Consider the following 19,558-nt stretch of genomic DNA (forward strand, 5'->3'; position numbering starts at 1 on the left):
GGCTCGTATTTTCCTTGTGTCATTGGTGTTCTTCATTTTTCTTTGCTCCGAATTGGTTGGGACCAATTGATGGATCTTAGATGGCCACTCGCTAGCTTTTAAAACCCCAGACGCCACTCACCAAGGTGGGATGCAGAACATTTTCTTAATGAATTTTGTTATGCCAGTTGACCTAGATGTCCCCTGAAATCATGGTCCCCAGACCCTGGCCCCTACAACTTTGTTCCTCGAAGTGTTTGGTTGTATTCAGAAAACTTCTTAGCTTTTGGTTTAGTCCAGTTGTGCTGACTTCCGCTGTATTGTGTGCTGTCCTTCCCTTCACCTAAGATAATTCTTATCTACTATCTAGTTTTTTTTTTTTTATGTAGTTTTGGACCTAGTTAGTGAATACCTGCTCCCTTTCTCCCTGCCCTTATGATCATCAAAGAATGTTTTCTTTTGTGTTTAAATCTTTTCTTGAGTTCTTGTAATAGTGGTCTCATACAATATTTGTCCTTTTGCAACTAATTTCACTCAGCAAATGCCTTCCAGATTCATCCACGTTATGAGATGTTTCTTGGATTTCTCATTGTTCTTTACTGTTGTGTAGTATTCCATTGTGTGAATATACCATAATCTGTTTATCCATTCATCTGTTGGTAGGCACCTAGGTTGTTTCCATCTTTTTGCTATTGTGAACAGTGGTGCAGGGAACATGAGTGTGCATGTATCTATTTGTGTGAGGGCTCTTGTTTCTCTAGGATATATTCCAAGGAGTGGGATTGCTAGACTATATAGCACTTCTATTTCTAGCTTTTTTATGAAGTGCCAAATTGATTTCCAAAGTGGTTGTACCATTTGACATTCCCACCAGCAGTGTTTAAGTGTTCCAGGCTTCCCACAACTTCCCCAACATTTATTATTTTGTGCTTTTTGGATTAATGCTAGCCGTGTTGGAGTGAGATGATATCTCATTATAGTTTTGATATGCATTTCTCTCTAATGGCTAATGATCGTGAGCATTTCCTCAAGTATCTGATAGCCACCTGAATGTCTTCTTCGTTGAAGTGTCTGTTCACATCCTTTGCCCATCTTTTAATTGGGTTATTTGTCTTTTTGTTTTTGAGGTTTCGCAGTATTTTACAGGTTTTAGAGATCAGACACTAATTGGATTTGTTGTAGCCAAGATTTCTTTCCCAGTCTGTAGGTTGTCCTTTTACTCTTTTGATGAAGTCTTTTGATGAGCATAAGTGTTTGATTTTTAGGAGCTCACAGTTATCTAGTTTCTTTTCTGGTATTTGTGGATGGTTAGTAATGTTTTGCATACTGTTTATGCCATGTATTAGGGCTCCTAGCATTGTCCCTATTTTTTCTTCCATGATATTTATCGTTTTAGGTTTTATATGTAGGTCTTTGATCCATTTTGAGTTAGTTTTTGTGCATGGTGTGAGGTATGGGTCTTGTTTCATTTTTTTGCAGGTGGATATCCAGTTATGCCAGCCCCTTCTTTAAAAAAAAAAAAAAGAGACTGTCATTTCCCTATTTAACGGACTTTGGGCCTTTGTCATGTATCAGCTGTACATAGGTGGATGAAATTAAGTCTGGATTCTCAGTTCTGTTCCATTGGTCTATGTATCTGTTGTACCAATACCAAGCTGTTTTGACTACTGTGGCAGTATAATAAATAGGTTCTAAAATCAAGTAGTGTGAGGCCTCTCACTTTATTGTTCTTCTTGAGTGATGCTTTACTTATCCAGGGCCTCTTCCCTTTCCATATGAAGTTGGTGATTTTTTTCTCCATCTCATTAAAAAATGTCATTGGAATTTAGATTGGATTAAATCTATAGATCACTTTTGGTAGACTAGACATTTTTTACAATGTTTATCCATGAGCAAAGTATGTTTTTCCACTTATGTAGGTCTCTTGGTTTCTTGCAGTAGCATCTTGTAGTTTTCTTTGTATAGGTCTTTTACGTCTCTGGTAAGCTTTATTCCTAAGTATTTTATCTTCTTGGGGGCTATTGTAAATGATACTGATTTGGTGATTTCTTCTTCGAAGTTCTCTTTGTTGTTGTAGAGGTATCCAGTTGATTTTTGTGTGTTTATATTGTATCAGGACACTGTTGAAATCTTCTTTTAGTTCCTATAGTTTCCTTGTAGATTCTTTGGGGTTTTCTGTGTGTAAAATCATATCATCTGCAAATAGAGATACTTTTACTTCTTCCTTACTGATTTGGATGCTGTTTATTTCTTTTTCTAGCCTAATTGCTCTGGCTAGGACCTCCAGCACAATTTTGAATGAAAGTGGTGATAAAGAGCATCCTTGTCTTGTTCCCATTCTCAGGAGGAATCTTTTCAGACTCTATTTAGGATGATGATGTCTGTTGGCTTTGTATAAATGCCCTTTATTATGTCAAGAAATTTCCCTTTTATTCCTATTTTGCTGAGAATTTTTTATCATGAATGTCTGTTGGACTTTGTCAGATGCCTTTTCTGCATCAATTGATAAGATCCTGTGGTTTTTGACCTTTGTTTTATTTATGTTTTGGATTACATTGATTGTTTTTCTAATGTTGAACCATCTCTGCATACCTGGTATGAATCTCACTTGGTCATGGTGAATTATTGTTTTGACATGTTGTTGAATTCTATTAGCTAGAATTTTGTTGACGATTTTTACTTCTATGTTCGTGAGGGATATTGGTCTCTAATTTTCTTTTTTGTGGTGTGTTTACTGGTTTTGGTACCATAGAATGAGTTTGGGAGTATTCCATCCTTTTCTGTGCTCTGAAATACCTTTAGTAGTGGTGTTGTTAACTCTTCTCTGAAAGTTTGATAGAATTTTCTTGTGAAGCCATCAGGGCCAGGGCTTTTTTCATTGGGAGGTTTTTAATTACCTTTCCAAGCTTTTCTTTTGTTAGAGGTTTATTTACTGTCTACCTTTGTGTTAGTTTAGGTAGGTACTATGTTTCTAGAAGTTTGTCCAATTCCTCTAGGTTTTCAAATTTGTTAGAATATAATTTTTCTTAGTATTCTGTTATGATTCTTTTAATTTCAGTTGGGTCTGTTGTGATATTGCCCATCTCATTTCTTATTCAGGTTATTTGCTTCCTCTCCTATTTTTCTTTTGTCAGTTTGGCTAGTGGTTTATCAATTTTGTTGATCTTTTTAGAGAACCAACTTTTGGTCCTGTTAACTCTTTGAATTGTTTTTCTATTCCCTATTTCATTTAATTCTTCTCTGATTTTTATTATTTGCTTTCTTCTGGTGCCTGAGGGCTTCTTTTGCTGTTCTCTTTCTATTTGTTTGAGTTGTAGGGTTAATGTTTTGATTTGGGCCCTTTTTTCTTTTTGGATGTGTACATTTATTGCTGTAAATTGACCTCTGAGCACTGCTTGGAAAATCTGGTGGCGTAGTAGTTAAGTGCTATGGCTGCTAACCAAAAGATCAGCAGCTTGAATCCATCAGGCACTTCTTGGAAACTTTATGGAACAGCTCTACTTTGTCCTATAGGGTCGCTGTCAGTTGGAATTGATTCAGTGGCAGTGGTTTTGGTTTTGGAGCACTGCTTTTGTTGTATCCCAAAGGTTATGTTGGAACGTGTTTTCATTCTCATTTGATTCTGTGAATTTCTTTATATTCCATCCTTAATTTCTTCCGTAATCCAGTAGTTTTTGAGCAAGGTGTTGTCCAGTTCCATGTGTTTGATTTTTTTCCTTTTTCTGTTATTGATTTCTACTTTTATGGCTTTATGGTTAGAAAAGATACTTTGTAATATTTCAATTCTTTGGACTTTGTTAAGGCTTGCTTTATGGGCTAATATGTGGTCTGTTCTGAGAAAATACACTTGGAAAAGAAAGTATACTTGGCTGCTGTTGGGCGGAGTGTTCTGTATATGTCTGTGAGATCAAGTTGTTTGATTGTGGCATTTAGATATTCTGTGTCTTTTTTGAGCTTATTTCTGGAAGTTCTGTCCTTCAATGAAAGTGGTGTGTTGAAGGCTCCTACTAGTATTGTGGAGCTCTCTATGTCTCTTTTCAATGCTGTTAGAGTTTGTTTTATATATTTCGGAGCCCTGTCGTTAGGTACATAAATATTTATAATGGTTATGTCTTCCTAGGGTATTGACCCTTTAATCATTATATAGTGTCCTTCCTTATCCTTTGTGGTAAATTTTACTTTAAAGTCTATTTTGTCAGAGATTAATGTTGCCACTCCTGTTGTTTTTTGATTGTTGTTTGCTCATTGTATTTTTTTCTATCCTTTGAGTTTTAGTTTGTTTGTTTCTTTAAGTCTAAGGTGTGTCTCTTGTAGGCAGCATATGGACAAATCGTGTTTTTTTAAATCCATTCTGCCACTCTCTGTCTCTTTATTTGTGCATTTAATCCATTTACGATCAGTGTAATTATTGCAAGGTATGAGTTTAGTGCTGTCATTTTGATGTATTTTTTTTGTGTGTTGTTGACAGTTTCTTTGTTCTACTTAATTTTCTGTGCTGAGTTGTTTTTCTTTATGTATTTTCTTTTTATCTTTTTCATTGTTGTTGATTTGTATTTGCTGAGTCTTTATCCCTGTCTTGTTTTTAATTTTGATGTGTAGGATTGTTAAGTTTCCTTTGTGGTTACCTTAATATTTACCTGTATTTTTCTAAGTTTAAACCAATCTATTATTTCTTTATATTGCCTTGACTTCTTCTCCATATGAAAGATCTATAACTATATTATTTAGTCCCTCTTTTTTTTTTTTTTTTTTAATGTTGTCACCTTTTACATACTGATGACTCTTTTCCCCAATTTTTGGTGTTTTAGCTTTGATTTATTTGTGACTTCCCTATCTGGGTTGATATCTGGTTGTTCTGTCCCGTGTTCTTGTCTTGGGTTTTTATCTGATGTTATTGATTTTCTAACCACAGGACTCCCTTTAGTATTTCCTGTAATTTTGGTTGGTTTTTACAAATTCTCCAAACTTCTGTCTGTCTGGAAATGCCCTAATTTCACCATCATATTTGAGAGACTTCCCAAGAAAGGTGATCCAGCCGAATGTGGAAATTGTAGAACAATATCATTAATATCACGTGCAAGCAAAATTCTGCTGAAGATCGTTCAAAAACGGCTGCAGCAGTACATCGACAGGGAACTGCCAGAAATTCAGGCCAGCTTCAGAAGAGGACGTGGAACCAGGGATATCATTGCTGATGTCAGTTGGATCCTGGCTGAAAGCAGAGAATACCAGAAGGATGTTTACCTGTGTTTTATTGATTATGCAGTGGTATTTGACTGTGCGGATCATAACAAACTATGGGTAACACTGCAAAGAGTGGGAATTCCAGAACACTTAATTGTGCTCATGAGGAACCTTTACATAGATCAAGAGGCAGTTGTTCAGACAGAGCAAGGGGATACTGATTGGTTTAAAGTCAGGAAAGGTGTGCGTCAGGGTTGTATTCTTTCACCATACCTATTTAATCTGTATGCTGAGGAAATAATCCGAGAAGCTGGACTATATGAAGAAGAACGGGGCATCAAGATAGGAGGAAGACTAATTAACAACCTGCATTATGCAAATGACACAACCTTGCTTGCTGAAAGTGAAGAGGACCTGAAGCACTTACTAATGAAGATCAGAGACCACAGCCTTCAGTATGGATTACACCCCAACGTAAAGAAAACAAAAATCCTCACAAGTGGACCAATGAGCAAGATCATGATAAATGGAGAAAAGATTGAAGTTGTCAAGGATTTCGTTGTACTTGGATCCACAATCAACAGCCATGGAAGCAGCAGTCAAGAAATCAAAAGATGCATTGCATTGGTCAAATCTGCTGCAAAAGACCTCTTCAAAGTGTTGAAGAGCAAAGATGTCACCCTGAAGACTAAGGTGCGCCTGACCCAAGCCATGGTATTTTCAATCACATCATATGCATGGGAAAGCTGGACAGTGAGTAAGGAAGACTGAAGAAGAGTTGACGCCTTTGAGTTGTGGTGTTGGCGAAGAACATTGAATATACCCTGGACTGCCAAAAGAACGAACAAATCTGTCTTGGAAGAAGTACAGCCAGAACGCTCCTTAGAGGCAAGGATGGCGAGACTGTGTCTTACATACTTTGGACATGTTGCCAGGAGGGATCAGTCCCTGGAGAATGACTTCATGCTTGGCAGAGTACAGGGTCAGCGGAAAAGAGGAAGACCCTCAGTGAGGTGGGTTGACACAGTGGCTGCAACAATGAGCTCGAGCCTTACAACTATGGTAAGGATGGCGCAGGATCGGGCAGTGTTTTGTTCTGTCGTGCATAGGGTTGCTATGAATCAGAACCGACTCCACGGCACCTAACAACAACAACAACATTTGAGAGACAGTTTTGCTGGATAGATAATTCTTGGCTGGCAATTTTTTTTTGCAATATCGACTGTTGTCTCTGAGTCATCGATAAATTATTATGTTTGTTTATTTTATTTTTGTCTGCTGTGTGCTAGCTTCTTGTTTTGTTTTTATATGCCCAAATAAGCTGGTTGTGTGAGCTAGTTTGTTTTTTGGCACCTTTGAAGCTCTCACGTCCTGTCATCAGGTGGTTAGAACCATTACTAGGGATGTGAGCCCAGGATTCTGTTTACTTATATGGATTCAGCTCAGGTGTCCAGGTAGTTGGTCACCAAGTATGTGATGCAGGCTATCACCTACAGTCATAGACCAGTAGGGTGAATGGTGTAGGCAGAGGTACCTGGCTGTAGTAGGGAGTTGTGTGCTGAGCAAGGCAGGGGACTCAGAACTGCCCCTGAGTGCCTGAGAGGAAAGCATGGCCTTGTTTCCTAGAGCACGTAGGTGGCTGGGTTTTGCAACCATATTATGGGCACCCAGTGCTGTTGGCTGTAAGGACTGGAAGGCACCACTTATACTTGGATCCTTGTCATAGGTGGCTAGGTGGTGTGGGTGGAGCCACCAGTCCTCAGGCCTGTGATGTGGATAGGTGAGGACCCTGCTTAATGGGCAGAGTGGTGTCAAATGCACAAATCCGCCACTTAACATTATGGACAAAACAGTTGAAAATAGGCTTCAGGTATATATCCTGTTGTATTGTGCTAATGAGGGCCTGTGTTGGTGAAATGGGCCCACACAGGTCTGTGCAGGGGTTAAAGGCATTCAAAGTCCATGGACCCCTTATGCCTGTGCCTAGTCAGAGGGGATGTGCCTGTCCTGAGTTTCTTGTTCAGGGGAGGTGGCAGATTATTTTTTCCTGTATGTTAATTTGCTCCCTCTCCAAGGCCAGGAGAATGGCTCAGGGCACGCGACGGCTCCTACTTCTGGCCTAGGGGACATGGCAATAGCTGAAGCCAGCCTGGGGCCTGGGTTCAGAGCCAGGAGGGGGCAGTAAATTGGAGAGAGGTTCTTCCCAAAGGGGATGTTTTTTGATCCATGCGGTAGGTTAGACGCATTACTTCTCTGTTGCTGATTGAGCACTGCTTTTCACTGATTCTCGAAGCTTGAGTAGACTCTCTGCCATTCGGTGTCTCCCGATGTGGAAAACGTGTCCTGAGCACCGCTGCTTGCCTTACCACACACGGCAGCCAATCCAGGATGCAGGGTGCCAGTTCCCACTGGGTCAGATTTCGCAACTCCTTGCTGTTTCTGAACCATGTCTCCTTCTCCCTGCTGCTCAGTTCAACTCTTCAACTTTGCCTTTGATGTTCAGGGGTCCTAGATTGTCATATATAATCGATTCACTTTTTTTTTTTTTCTGGGTCTTTGTTTTAAGAGGGACTACAGGAAGCATCTGACTACTCCGTGCCATCTTGGCCCTGCCTCCTCCCGTCTGTTTGGTTATTTTTTAAAAATTTCTGCATTTTTACTGATATTCCTTATTTGGTGAGACATTGTCCTCATGCTTTTATTTAACTCTTTAGATATGATTTCTTTTAATTCTTTGAATGAAAAAAGAAAAAGTTGCAGGTGGGTATGTGTGTATATATATATTTATTTATTTTTGAGTATAGGATGTCCAGCACCTGGACTTCTTTAGGGAGAGTTAGTGTTATTTTTTTTACCCTGTGTGTGGGCTATACTTTCTTGTTTCCTTGCATGTATTGTAATTTTTTATTGAAAACTGGACATTTTGAGTAATACAATGTAGAAACTCTGGAAATGAGATTCTCTCTTTTCCCAGGGTTGGTGGTTATCGTTTTTATTGCTGCCGTTTCTTTGATGATTTTTTTCCTGCTAATTCTGTAAAGTCTGTATATTCTTTGTCATGTATGGCCACTAAAGTCTTGGCATAGTTATCTTAGTTGTCAGCCAGTGGTTGTACAGAGATTTCCTTATATGTCTGGGAACAGTAAGTCTTCTAGTGTTTTCCATGGAGCTCTGTGTGTTTATTGGGGGCACACTTTCAACATTCAGCTAGTCGTATTAGAACTCTACCTTAGCCTTTACTTTTTGCTTATGCAGAGCCTCAAGATTTGTCAGAGGTGAGAGCTTAAGACCTTCTCTGGTCTCTACTGGTCATGCACACAGACCTGGGCACAGCCATAACCCTAGGCATGCAAGTGGTGTTCTAGAGTCTCAGGAATATTTTGGAGCTTTTCAAAGAGATCTTATCCCCCAGCTTTTCCTCTTAAGCTTTGTGGTTATTTCAAGGTTTGTCCCAACTCTTATCCACTGCTTGAGACACCTGTGATGTTCAACAGTTGCCTATCATTGTTTTCAACAAGTTCACCTGGAAACAGGCTTTTTACATTGGGGAGTTCTGAATCATGTCAAGTGTATACAGCCTTGCAAGTGAGCGCTTCCCGGGACAGGTCAGATAATTACGTTTTTCTGGGAATGAGGCTTTGAATGAGCTTTAGCCCCGTTTTGCCCCTTCTGATGGCTGTCAGGTAGCAGGTTTTCAGTGGTGTTGCAGGCTGTTGGTTTTCAAGGGCACTGTGGATATGGCAAGTGAGAAATCAGATAGACCAAGATCAAAATGCTGTGTTGTTTTTTTTTAAAATTGAGATTCAGCCGTTTTTCTTGTATAAATAAATACTCTGTGCATTGCTGGAAGCTTTTGGTTAATTTCCAGAGCTTTGAAAAAGTTGATTCTGACAGATTTGCTAGGTTTCTCATTGCGTTCATGGAATAGAGCATATTTGAAGTTCCTAATGTCATTTTTGCTGCTGTCACCCCTCCTTTTTTGTATTCAGCACCTGAAACCTCGTTCTGTTTTGTGGGAGTATTTAAATATTGAATTTACCATATTTATATTGAAAATTATGGAAAGAGGAAACATTTTACTCCTTAATTTTTTTTTTTTTTTTAATGATAATCACAAATCACATTCATCATAATACCCTACTTCTGTATGTTTCCAACAGGAATTATCATGTATTCTATTACCTCCTGGCTGGAGCAAGTGAAGAAGAGAGGTTAGCATTCCATCTTAAGCAACCTGAGGAATATCATTATCTCAATCAGGTGAGAGTTCATGAAGAACATTTTGAAATTGGAGCATTGTTAAATTTCAGCTATCGAATAGTAACTCTGTTTATGGAACCTGTTAATGGATATTAACTTGCATTTTCATATATGCACTCTAACAAATGTATGTGATGCATTTTTTAACTTAAAAAAATATTATTTCCCTCATGTAAGTGTTAAAAGGTAAGTTATATGTGAGCATTTTGTTCTCTGTAAGCATCTTTAAGAAAATAATAAACCTTATTGATACCACTCTATTAGAAAAATGGTTTGCTTGTTCCAAAATTATTTACCATTCCAGACCCCAGGAATGTAAATGTTAGTAACGATTAATGGTTGTTCTTTAGAAGGGTTTACCTAAACCTCATTTGCATGTTTTTAAGTCTAACGCACCTACCTCTTTGCAGGATATTATGATTGATATTGACATACAGGACTTCTTATAATTTAATGAGCAATCTTCTTGTAAATTCAAGTGAAATTCATCAAAGGCTAGTGACTTAGAGAATTTGGATCTTTTCTTGAAACTCAAAATTCACTATTAAATTTTTTTTTTTTTTAAATAACTTCTCCAGTGGAATAAGGAGTAATTCTCCCAATTTTTTGCTACATTGGTTTCCCCAATTTTATTGTTATTCCTCATACCAAATTTTTAGTTCAATGTTAATAACATTGGTATAACAATAAATCATTTAACTTGTAGATTTTTTACCATTATATTTTGATTATTTGAGGCAAGATGTAATGATTATCTTGGAGCCCTGGTAGCACATTGGTTAAGAGATCGGCTGCTAACCAAAAGGTCGGCTGTTCAGATCCACCAACTAACTGCTCCTTGGAAATCCTGTGGAGTTGTTCTACTCTGTTCTGTAGGATTGCTATGATTCGGAATCAACTGGACAGCAACAGGTTTCAGGTTTTATAATGATTATATCTTGCCTCAAAAAGAAATTCCTTTTATGATAATTAAAAAAATCTTTATGAATGTTTTAAAAACAAACTGACACTCTGATGATGGCCCCAGAATTTTAATATGTATTTAGGGTCATGAAAGTAACACTTCAGATTTTCCCTAAGATAAACAATATGCTGTTTAACTGACATTTCTTAATTTTGAAACTATTTATGTGTTATTAATATAAACTAACAACTTTCTTTGTATTAATATATAGAGAATTTCAAAATTTTTAAAAACGTCACTTTCTGGTATGATACTGAGTATTTTATTTTATACAAAGTACTGATGGCCTACAAGTGAGCTGATAGTTGTTAGTATTAGAGAAATCCAGGGTTCATTGCTTTTCTTCTGGATCTTTCTAAGTGGCCTTATGATACATATTCTTACCAAATACCAATATTCAAAGGATATGGGACTCAGCAGTTCATACCAGAGTCGCTGAACAGTAGCAAGTATGGGTTGAGCACAGTAGTATACGTTCTCCTGGAATCTGAATACTTATACTTAGTTGTTTTTTGTTTTATGCTGCTCTGCAAAATACCTTTCTTTGGATAGCAGCAGTGCTACCTGCACACTGCGTCTAAAAGATGATTAGAGAAGTGTGATAACCATTACTTCTACCTAACTAATCTGCCTTGCTTTCAGATAACAAAGAAACCCCTCAGACAAAGCTGGGATGATTATTGCTATGACACTGAGCCGGTCAGTACAAGTACCTAAATATTCTGTGTTCCTTTAAAGGACCCTCACTTTGCACATTTGATTACATCCATGTCATTACTTAGGCAAATAGAAAATTAGCTTAAATTCAAAGTAGAAACGAGGCAAGATAAATCAATTTATCTTTTTATTTTTTTGAATTGAGTGATTTGTATGGGTATGGTTTGTTGATTCAAAACTAGTCTATTTACTTTTGGGAGATGTTGTCTGTTGCTAATTTTAATTCAGGATTTATTTTAACAAACAAAAATTTTATCACCACCTCAGCATCTCTGAATCTTTAGCCTTAACGTGGATTCTTACAAGCTACAGTTTTTTTTTTTGCTGAGAGCTATTTTTCAAAATTATCTTTTAGTAGTTTCATTACCCATTTGAGAAGCAATTATTGTTTATTTATAAAATGAGTCTTTTCACATAATGAATGCATTATATATTTTTAATTTTTTAATAGCAATTAAAAAATAGATTTTATGTATTTTTCCAAAGTTCAAGTTTTATAAATCCTAGAAATCAGATGATTTTATGTTTTTAATTGAGTGATTTAAGGGTGTATATGATACAAACATAAAATGAGTGGGTAAATTTAGTTTCATTTGTTACATTTTACAAGGACAAGTTTGTAACCCCAAAAGAGCACCAGGAGTATTTTTCCCTTCAGCTTGGAATTAGGTCAGATGTGAAAGGCTTAGAACACCCACACACACATTTATCTATGTCTGTCTGTCTGTTAATTAACAGTGAACTAATTAACTACGTATTCCTCCAGTATACATAACATTTCTGAGTCCTTGTTTTAAAGAATCATGATTTTAATTCTTATTGCATGTGAATAGAAACCCCACTAATTGCAAAACTAGCCTCTTTCAAAATTGACAGGTGGTAAAAAAAGAATTAGTATATGTGGGTATTATTTAATTTTTTGTTGCAGGAAAAGTTTAATTGTATTACCATTTCATAATAAAACAAGTAACTTAGGGCTTCAGATTTGACATTATGGAAAGTAAATATTAGACACTTAAATTTATAGGTGTTGATAAATTTTAGTAGAAAAATTTTAAGTTGTTTTACTACTTGAGAAGCTCACTCTTCATCTTCACTTACTACACCAAGTGACTTCTTCATATTGGGAAATAGGTGTGGGAGTGGGAAACTGCAAATAGAAGATGGGATTGCTTGCAGAGAGCTTATAGTGAATATGTGAACTCATCTGTTATTATTGAGAGACATTCTAAGTAATTCTTTGAATTTGGATTCTGGATTAGACAGGCCTAACTTGAACCCTGACTTGTTCACTTATTAGTCTTGACACCCTTATCAGGTCAGTTAATTGTTTTGTTTTCATCATTTATTTAAGAGAATAATAATGGTCTTTAAGTTTTGTGAGTGTTAAACAGTGCTTATAAAGAGTTTGATAGAGTGCCTAACATTAGTATGTACACAGTAAATGTTCTTGCCACCATTGCTGCCTCCATTGAAATCATTATCCCTCTTTCTCCTTTAGAAGAACGTTGTAGTCATAATCTCCTGTCAACATGACTTTCATCACCATCTTCTTGCTTACTATGCCCCAGAGGGTTTTCAAATCTATTATAGGTTCAACTTTGATTAATTTCTCATTATTTTTCTCAAGTTGAGTAATAAAAGCAGGTAAATCAATCTGAGGATACTTGGATTTGATGTTTGCTCTTAGCTTCTCCTTATAGTGTATTTATATTTAGGGGTAGCTAAATGTTTATTCCTATGAGTTATAACTCTGACCAGCCTTATAGAGAGTAAGGATTGTTAAAGGACTGTTCTTTCGTTTGTGCTACCATTATTTATCATATATGTTATGGAATTGTGTAGATCTCAAGGGGAACTGTAGTGAGAAAATTGCTTTTATCACTGTTGTGAGGGAGCTGTTCTTGCCCACCATATGATTAATTCCTTTTCAGGGTTATTGTTTTAAATAAGCTCCAGTAGTGGTGTTGCATGAGAGAGAGTAGAGGAACTGGATAAATTTTGATTTGGCCAGCCCTGTGATTTACAAAGTTCTTGACCTTATATGGGTTATGTAACCTTTGTGATCTCTTTTCCCACCTGTAAGTGTTTATGTAATTATCTCCGCGTGTTTTGAAGATTGGAAACGCTGGTGGAGTAGTGGTTAAGACCTATGGCTGCTAACCAAAAGATCGGCAGTTCGAATCCGCCAGGCGCTCCCTGGAAACCCTATAGGGCAGTTCTCCTCTGTCCTGTAGGGTCACTATGAGTCGGAATCGACTCGATGGCACTGGGTCTGGGTATCCTTCCCTATATCACTTCTCACCCTCCTACTACTTGTATTCACGTTTTGGTCTCAAGGTCTGCTTGTAGGACAATCCAAATTAAGATGAGGGAATTTCAGTTTTGGTAGATTAATCCGTCCTTAGTTGCTCTTTTACAGTTGTCATCAGGGAAATAGTAATGGTCGTCAATATGCAGTTTAAAAAAGTGATTATGATTTTGATATTCATTGAGACCATTTTGTATTTCTGAAGAACATTTGAATAAGATTAACAGAATTAACAGCAAATATAAATGTATTTTACTGCCTCTATAATTTACTTTCCAGGTATTTTATACGTTAAGATGAATTGTTTTATTCACTTGGGGGTAGATAAGAAGGTTATGAATTATGAGAATCATTTCTGTATCATTGAGTTTACACAAGTGGAAGCATAGATTTTTTTTCACTTGCTTGTTATAGAAAATGTTTACTAAGTCATAAAATGAATGAACTGTTTGTGGTTTTGGGGACAGAAAAAGCAAAATAGCTTTTTAGAAGTTTTACTACAGATGAAAAATGTGTTAACATTTGATTTAAAAATTTGGTGAGTAGGACATAGGGATGTCTATAAAATGTATTGTTTACCAAAAATTTTATAGGCAGAAAATTAAATGCATAGATTCTCAGAATTTTTTTTTGCAGTAAATTAAAATTTTAACCTAGGCATACGCGCCTTTCCATTAAAAACAAACAAAAAAACCCACTGCCACCTAGTCGATTCCAATTCATAGCGATCCTGTAGAGTAGAATTGCCTCTTCAGGTATCCAGGGCTGTAATTTTCAGGGAAGCAGACTGCTGCATCTTTCTCCTGTGGAACGGTTGTTGGGCTTGAACTGCGGACCTTTTGGTTCACAGCTGAGCGCTTAACCATTGCACCACCGAGGCTCTTTCCATATACCAAAACCAAACCCAGTGCCGTCGAGTCAATTCTGACTCATGGCAACCCTGTAGGACAAAGTAGAATTGCACCATAGAGTTTCCAAGGAGTGCCTGGTGGATTTGAACTGCCGACTCTTGGGTTAGCAGCCGTAGCACTTAACCACTATGCCACCAGGGTTTCGTTCCTTTCCATATAGATAATAAAATTATTTTCAGTAGCATTGCAAAACTTAATATTTAATTTTGAACTTTTTATATGTAATATATTCATTAACTCACAGTGCTAGATTTTTTGTACATGGTAGATAAAAAAAATACTGGATAAATATTCTTTAAATTGTAAATTGACACTTAGTTTTTTTTTTAAAAAGGACTTTCATGCAATTCATTTCTTAGGTACTATTATATATTTAGTTCAATGATTATCCACTATGTTCTTGGCACTGACTTGATGCTGAAGATCATTAATGGATTAGACAGATACAGTTGTTGCGTTCATTGTGTATTTGATGGAACACTGCTTAGGAAGATAGGCATTACAAAAATAAGTGTAAGTGTGAAGAGTTTTTTAAAAAATGTAATTACAAGGGTCTGTGAGAACATGCAATAAAGGTATTAAAAAACTCACTTATTTTTTAGAGATTTAGATTATGTCCATAGTGTTAATGTTTGACTTCTGTGGGACATTAAAAATGCAAGGGTTACACTAAGAAAGTAATATTATTTATGTGATAATCAACCACTATTTTTACTGACTCATAAAGTATATTCTTTGTGAGTTTTTACACTTTCACATATATGTCTTTCTTTTGGTGGCTGATTATCGTCTCTTTAATTTCATTAAAACAATTTATATCTAATATAAATGTAACATAAACCTGTTTATATTACATAAATCTAGGCTCCAATTCTCAAATTATTGAATGTTCTAAAAATTATTTTGTCTCCCCAGCATCTAGGTCAGTGCCTTGCATATGGTAGGCACTTATTATTTGTTGAATAAATAACATTTGTGTGTGGAATTGAGCTCTCTTAAATGCTTCGAATATCCCAAATGCTAAAGAACCACTCAAAATCGAAATCAAAGTTGGTATTAGCACACTTTAAAAAGAGTGTTGCTAGTCCTTTCTTTTAAGTCACTCTTGAGATCTTTGCCTTAGTGACTGTGAGAGGGAGTCTGTGAACTAAATACTGCTGGTATTTTGGTAGGTATGGGTTTATTTGGCATCCCTGTAGTAGGTTAAGCTCTGTGTTGACTTTGACCGTATCTAATTTACATTTGTGCATAGGTGAGTTTATCTAAAATTGCCATCTTTCTAAATAACTCATGTTATTTTTCACTAGGTAATCTTGGTTTTTTCTTTTTCTTTTACAAAAGCAGGATTGCTTCACGGTGGAGGGGGAAGATTTGAGGCATGACTTTGAACGTTTACAACTGGCCATGGAAATGGTAGGATTTCTTCCCAAGACACGAAGACAGTGAGTTTGTTTATTGTATTCTTATACCCGTACACCCATTGCTGTCAAGTTGGTTCCAACTCAGAGTAACCCTATAGGACAGAGTAGAACTGCCCCATACAGTTTCCAAGGAGCGCCTGCCGACCTTTTAGTTAGCAGCCATAGCACTTAACCACTATGCAATCAGGATTTCCCTTATACCCGTAGTAGAGAACCAATCATGATGTGTATTTAAAAGAGTCCTCTTGCTTGGTCCTTTTGAGCAGTTTTCTAACTGGGATTGCTGGTCTGGTGCCTCCTCCATCTTAAGTGTTACTTACAAAATTGATTTTTCTAAAAGATTTGTTGTGAACTGCTTTTTTATTTTGGTTGTCAGTTCTGTGGGAATCTGATGAGTGGTGGAGCTCCTCTTGCTGTAAATTGTACATTCATCAACTTTTGCCTGTAATTGTAAGAGTACTTGTGCCCCTGAAGCCCACCCATGGACCTTACTTAAAAGCTATTGTTTTATCACACTATTTTTTAGCTTCTCATTTTCTCTGTCAGTGATCTCTAATCTTACTAAGTTGTGAACATCTACAAATAAAAAAATATTTTTCTGTTTATTTCCTCTGTATTTGTAATTTATGCCTCTATTCTTGAACTAAATATATTTTCTTCACTGTAGATCATTTACAAAAGAGAAATGTAAAAAGGTTGAGATAAAGATGAAGTAAATTATATTTAAAAATAAACTATTGAGAATCAAAGGCACCTTGACTCTACTTTTTCTTTTTTTCTGTGGTAAAGTAGTTTGGTGAATATGTCAGATCTGATTTCTGTTGTCAGTTTTTAATCTCGTGATTGATAAGCTCATACTAGAGTAGTGGGTTATCAGTTTTACCGTTTTCTTGTTTGCCTTGTGCTTACGGCATTGCTATGAATCTTCATTCAGCAGATCTTTGCTGTGATCTTTTTATAAGGGTTAAGTTAGTTTTTCTACTGAGCTCTGGTTTACCTTCGGAATCCCCCTTAACACAACAGCCTTGCAGGCAGCCTTAAATTTGGCTTGCAGATTGAAACCTAATTGCTTTAGAGCACTACTTACTTTCTGCCTGTTTTATGAACTTTTCTTTAGCTATGCTTTTCTTCTGCCTCGTGGATTTTAAGATATTTTGTCCTTTGATATACTTACTATTATGTTTTAATGCAAGATTATAAGCTTTTTGAGAACTGAGATTCTTACTCATATTTATCAATCTTTTTTATATTGAATTGTAGTATATTAGATTGTTTATATGACTTATTTCTGGAGACTATCACATATTATGTTTGTGTTTGATAAAACATTTATTTGTTGATTATTGAAACTAAATTGTTGAAACAATATGATTAGCAAATATGAGAATACTAAAAATAGTTTTTAAAAAGTGGCTCCTGAATTTGTGTTTTATGTCTTTTGGCTTCCATTAATTTTTAAAATGTGTCAGTTGATATCAAGTTTACTCTCTAATTTCTTTTAAAACTTAATTTAATGCAGAATACTTTTATTATTTTATAATTGACTTATATTTTGTTTGAGTCATGTGAATGATTCAAACATTAAACTCTTAAAATTCATTTGAGAAATTAGATCTCGATTCAGAATCCCTGAAAGTATATCTATCAGGTTCCTAAAGCAATATCTTTAATAAGAATACTCCTACTTTTAGGAAAATACCTAGTTAAATTCTCAGGAGTGTATCATATTTATTCTAAGAAAGTAGGTGAACAAGGACACAAAGATGTGTATATATAAGGATTTTCGGAACGGACTTTTAGGAGGGGTGTTCATCCATGTTAAATGACTCTCGACGTCAGACGAGGGCATAATATACTTTCTTAGCTACATGGACATTCTCGGTAACTACCATGAGGCAAATCAGTGGAGAGCAGATGCCAGGATGCAGTACCGAATGGAGGATGACAGAGTGAAGGCAAGGAATATAAATTAACATCTTAAGAAGATTGTTTGCAAAGGGAAAGAGAAGATGTGGGGTGTTTAAAATAGAAGTGAACGTGAGGCTAGTTTGGTAGAAAGCTCTTGTGGGTACAGGTAAGAGATAGGAAAATGGGTATAATAAGGCTCCTGAATGAACTGGAGTTCACTGGATGTACAGCCCAAGTGGAGGGATTGGTTATTAACTAGAGGAGGGTCATGTGTTCCTCAGAGCCAGGAGGGAAGGTGAGAAGGAAGAGTCTAGAGGAAGATGTTTCACAATAGGAGTCTGATATTAGATAGTATTCTGCAATGGCTTAGTGTTTTTTTTTTTTTAAGCATATATTGGGGACTGTATAAAATGATGTAAGAAAATATCTCTTAAATATACCTAATCATAAAAAAAAAAAAATTACCTAGGTACTTGATTAAAAAAAAAAAGAAACTTACAAAAATAGAGACTCCGAGGCCTTTCTTTTGGAGATCCTGATTTATAGATTGAAATAGTGCAGGGAAAGGGCATTCCAGACAGGCCGAAAAGCATTTAGAAAGGCATTAGATATTGAAACACTGTTGCAAATTCAGGCAATAGCCGGAAGTCCCTTTGAAACAACTATGACAAATGATACAATACTGAAAGTAAGATCATATACAGCACTTTGCACAGTACCTGACATATAGTAAACACTCAGTAAATTTTAGTTATAGTTGAAACTATTATTCTCATATTTCTTATTTCTCTGAAAGTGAAGTACTTCATATCTGTACTGGTTAATTTGCTTGACTAGAATTTTCAAATGAAATGAGTTTTGAGAACACATACCAGCTATAATTTGTGATGTTTTTATTTTCACAGAATTTTCTCCCTTTTGTCAGCAATACTACATTTGGGCAATATCTGTTATAAAAAGAAGACATACCGGGATGACTCCATAGATATCTGTAATCCTGAAGTACTGCCTATTGTTTCAGAATTACTGGAAGTGAGTGATTACATTTTCAGTTGTCATTTCGAATACTGGGTAACTTCTCATTTTTTATTTTGTACAACTGTTTTATAAGTGTAAATGGGTTAATGCTTTTTATTAATAGTGTTTGTCCAAAAGATGGAACTTCTCTTGTTATCTACATTATTCTGCTATTGAGTGTGCCATAATCTTTAGAAGATTCCGGTTTTTTCCCTTGCCTTCCTTCCCTTGTCCCAGAAATTCATAATCCCTCAGTTTGTTGGAAAGCATGCGTACTTCTACTCTAGACTCCAATGTTCTGGTCTCATTCTAGTTTTGCTCCTTTTTTTTGAGATTTCTTCTCCTACTAAGATTGTGATTAGATTATTTTATTTGATAATATGTATCTGAATGGGTAGAGAGAAAAGGTATTATTTTTCCTTTCTTCATGGGCTGAATAGGATTTAAAGGTCCTCATCTCCTCCCATGCTTCGTCCACCATCAAGATGTTTTTTACTGTATTCTTTCTTCCTGTAGTGATGATTTCCCATGTTTTCTCAGCTAAACTCTCATCTTAAGAGATTTGTCTCAAAAGGGATGCTGTTTCTTATAGGGCCTCTCAGCTGACAGAGCAAGGTAATGTATGTGTGTATTTCATTTTACTTGAATCCACAATCAACACCATGGAAGCAGCAGTCAAGAAATCGAACAATGTATTGCATTGGGCAAATCTGCTGCAAAAGATCTCTTTTAAAGTGTTGAAAAGCAAAGATGTTACTTTGAGGACTAAGGTGCACCTGACCCAAGACATGATCTTTTGAGTCGCCTCATGTGTGTTCAAAACCTGGACAATGAATAAGGAAGACTGAAAAAGAGTTGATGCCTTTGAATTATGGTGTTGGCAAAG

At 36.2% G+C, this 19,558-nt stretch overlaps 1 protein-coding gene across 17 annotated transcripts in view; it reads left to right on the top strand.

The window, feature by feature from the left end:
* The window catches only part of MYO9A (myosin IXA), a 247,598-nt gene that overhangs the window by 72,154 nt on the left and 155,886 nt on the right, over positions 1-19,558 (top strand). For 12 of the 17 annotated variants that reach the window (XM_023552876.2, XM_064267321.1, XM_023552874.2 and 9 more), the window contains 4 exons: positions 9,324-9,423; positions 11,030-11,086; positions 15,668-15,768; positions 18,561-18,687. In XM_023552876.2, coding sequence (XP_023408644.2) covers positions 9,324-9,423; positions 11,030-11,086; positions 15,668-15,768; positions 18,561-18,687 — 385 coding nt within the window. The remainder of the gene's footprint in view (positions 1-9,323; positions 9,424-11,029; positions 11,087-15,667; positions 15,769-18,560; positions 18,688-19,558) is intronic. The other 5 variants (XM_010593724.3, XM_010593726.3, XM_003413812.4 and 2 more) reach the window with 3 other exon arrangements.

This window comes from Loxodonta africana, chromosome 13, assembly GCF_030014295.1.
Source record: "Loxodonta africana isolate mLoxAfr1 chromosome 13, mLoxAfr1.hap2, whole genome shotgun sequence".
Classification (NCBI taxonomy): Eukaryota; Metazoa; Chordata; class Mammalia; order Proboscidea; family Elephantidae; genus Loxodonta; species Loxodonta africana.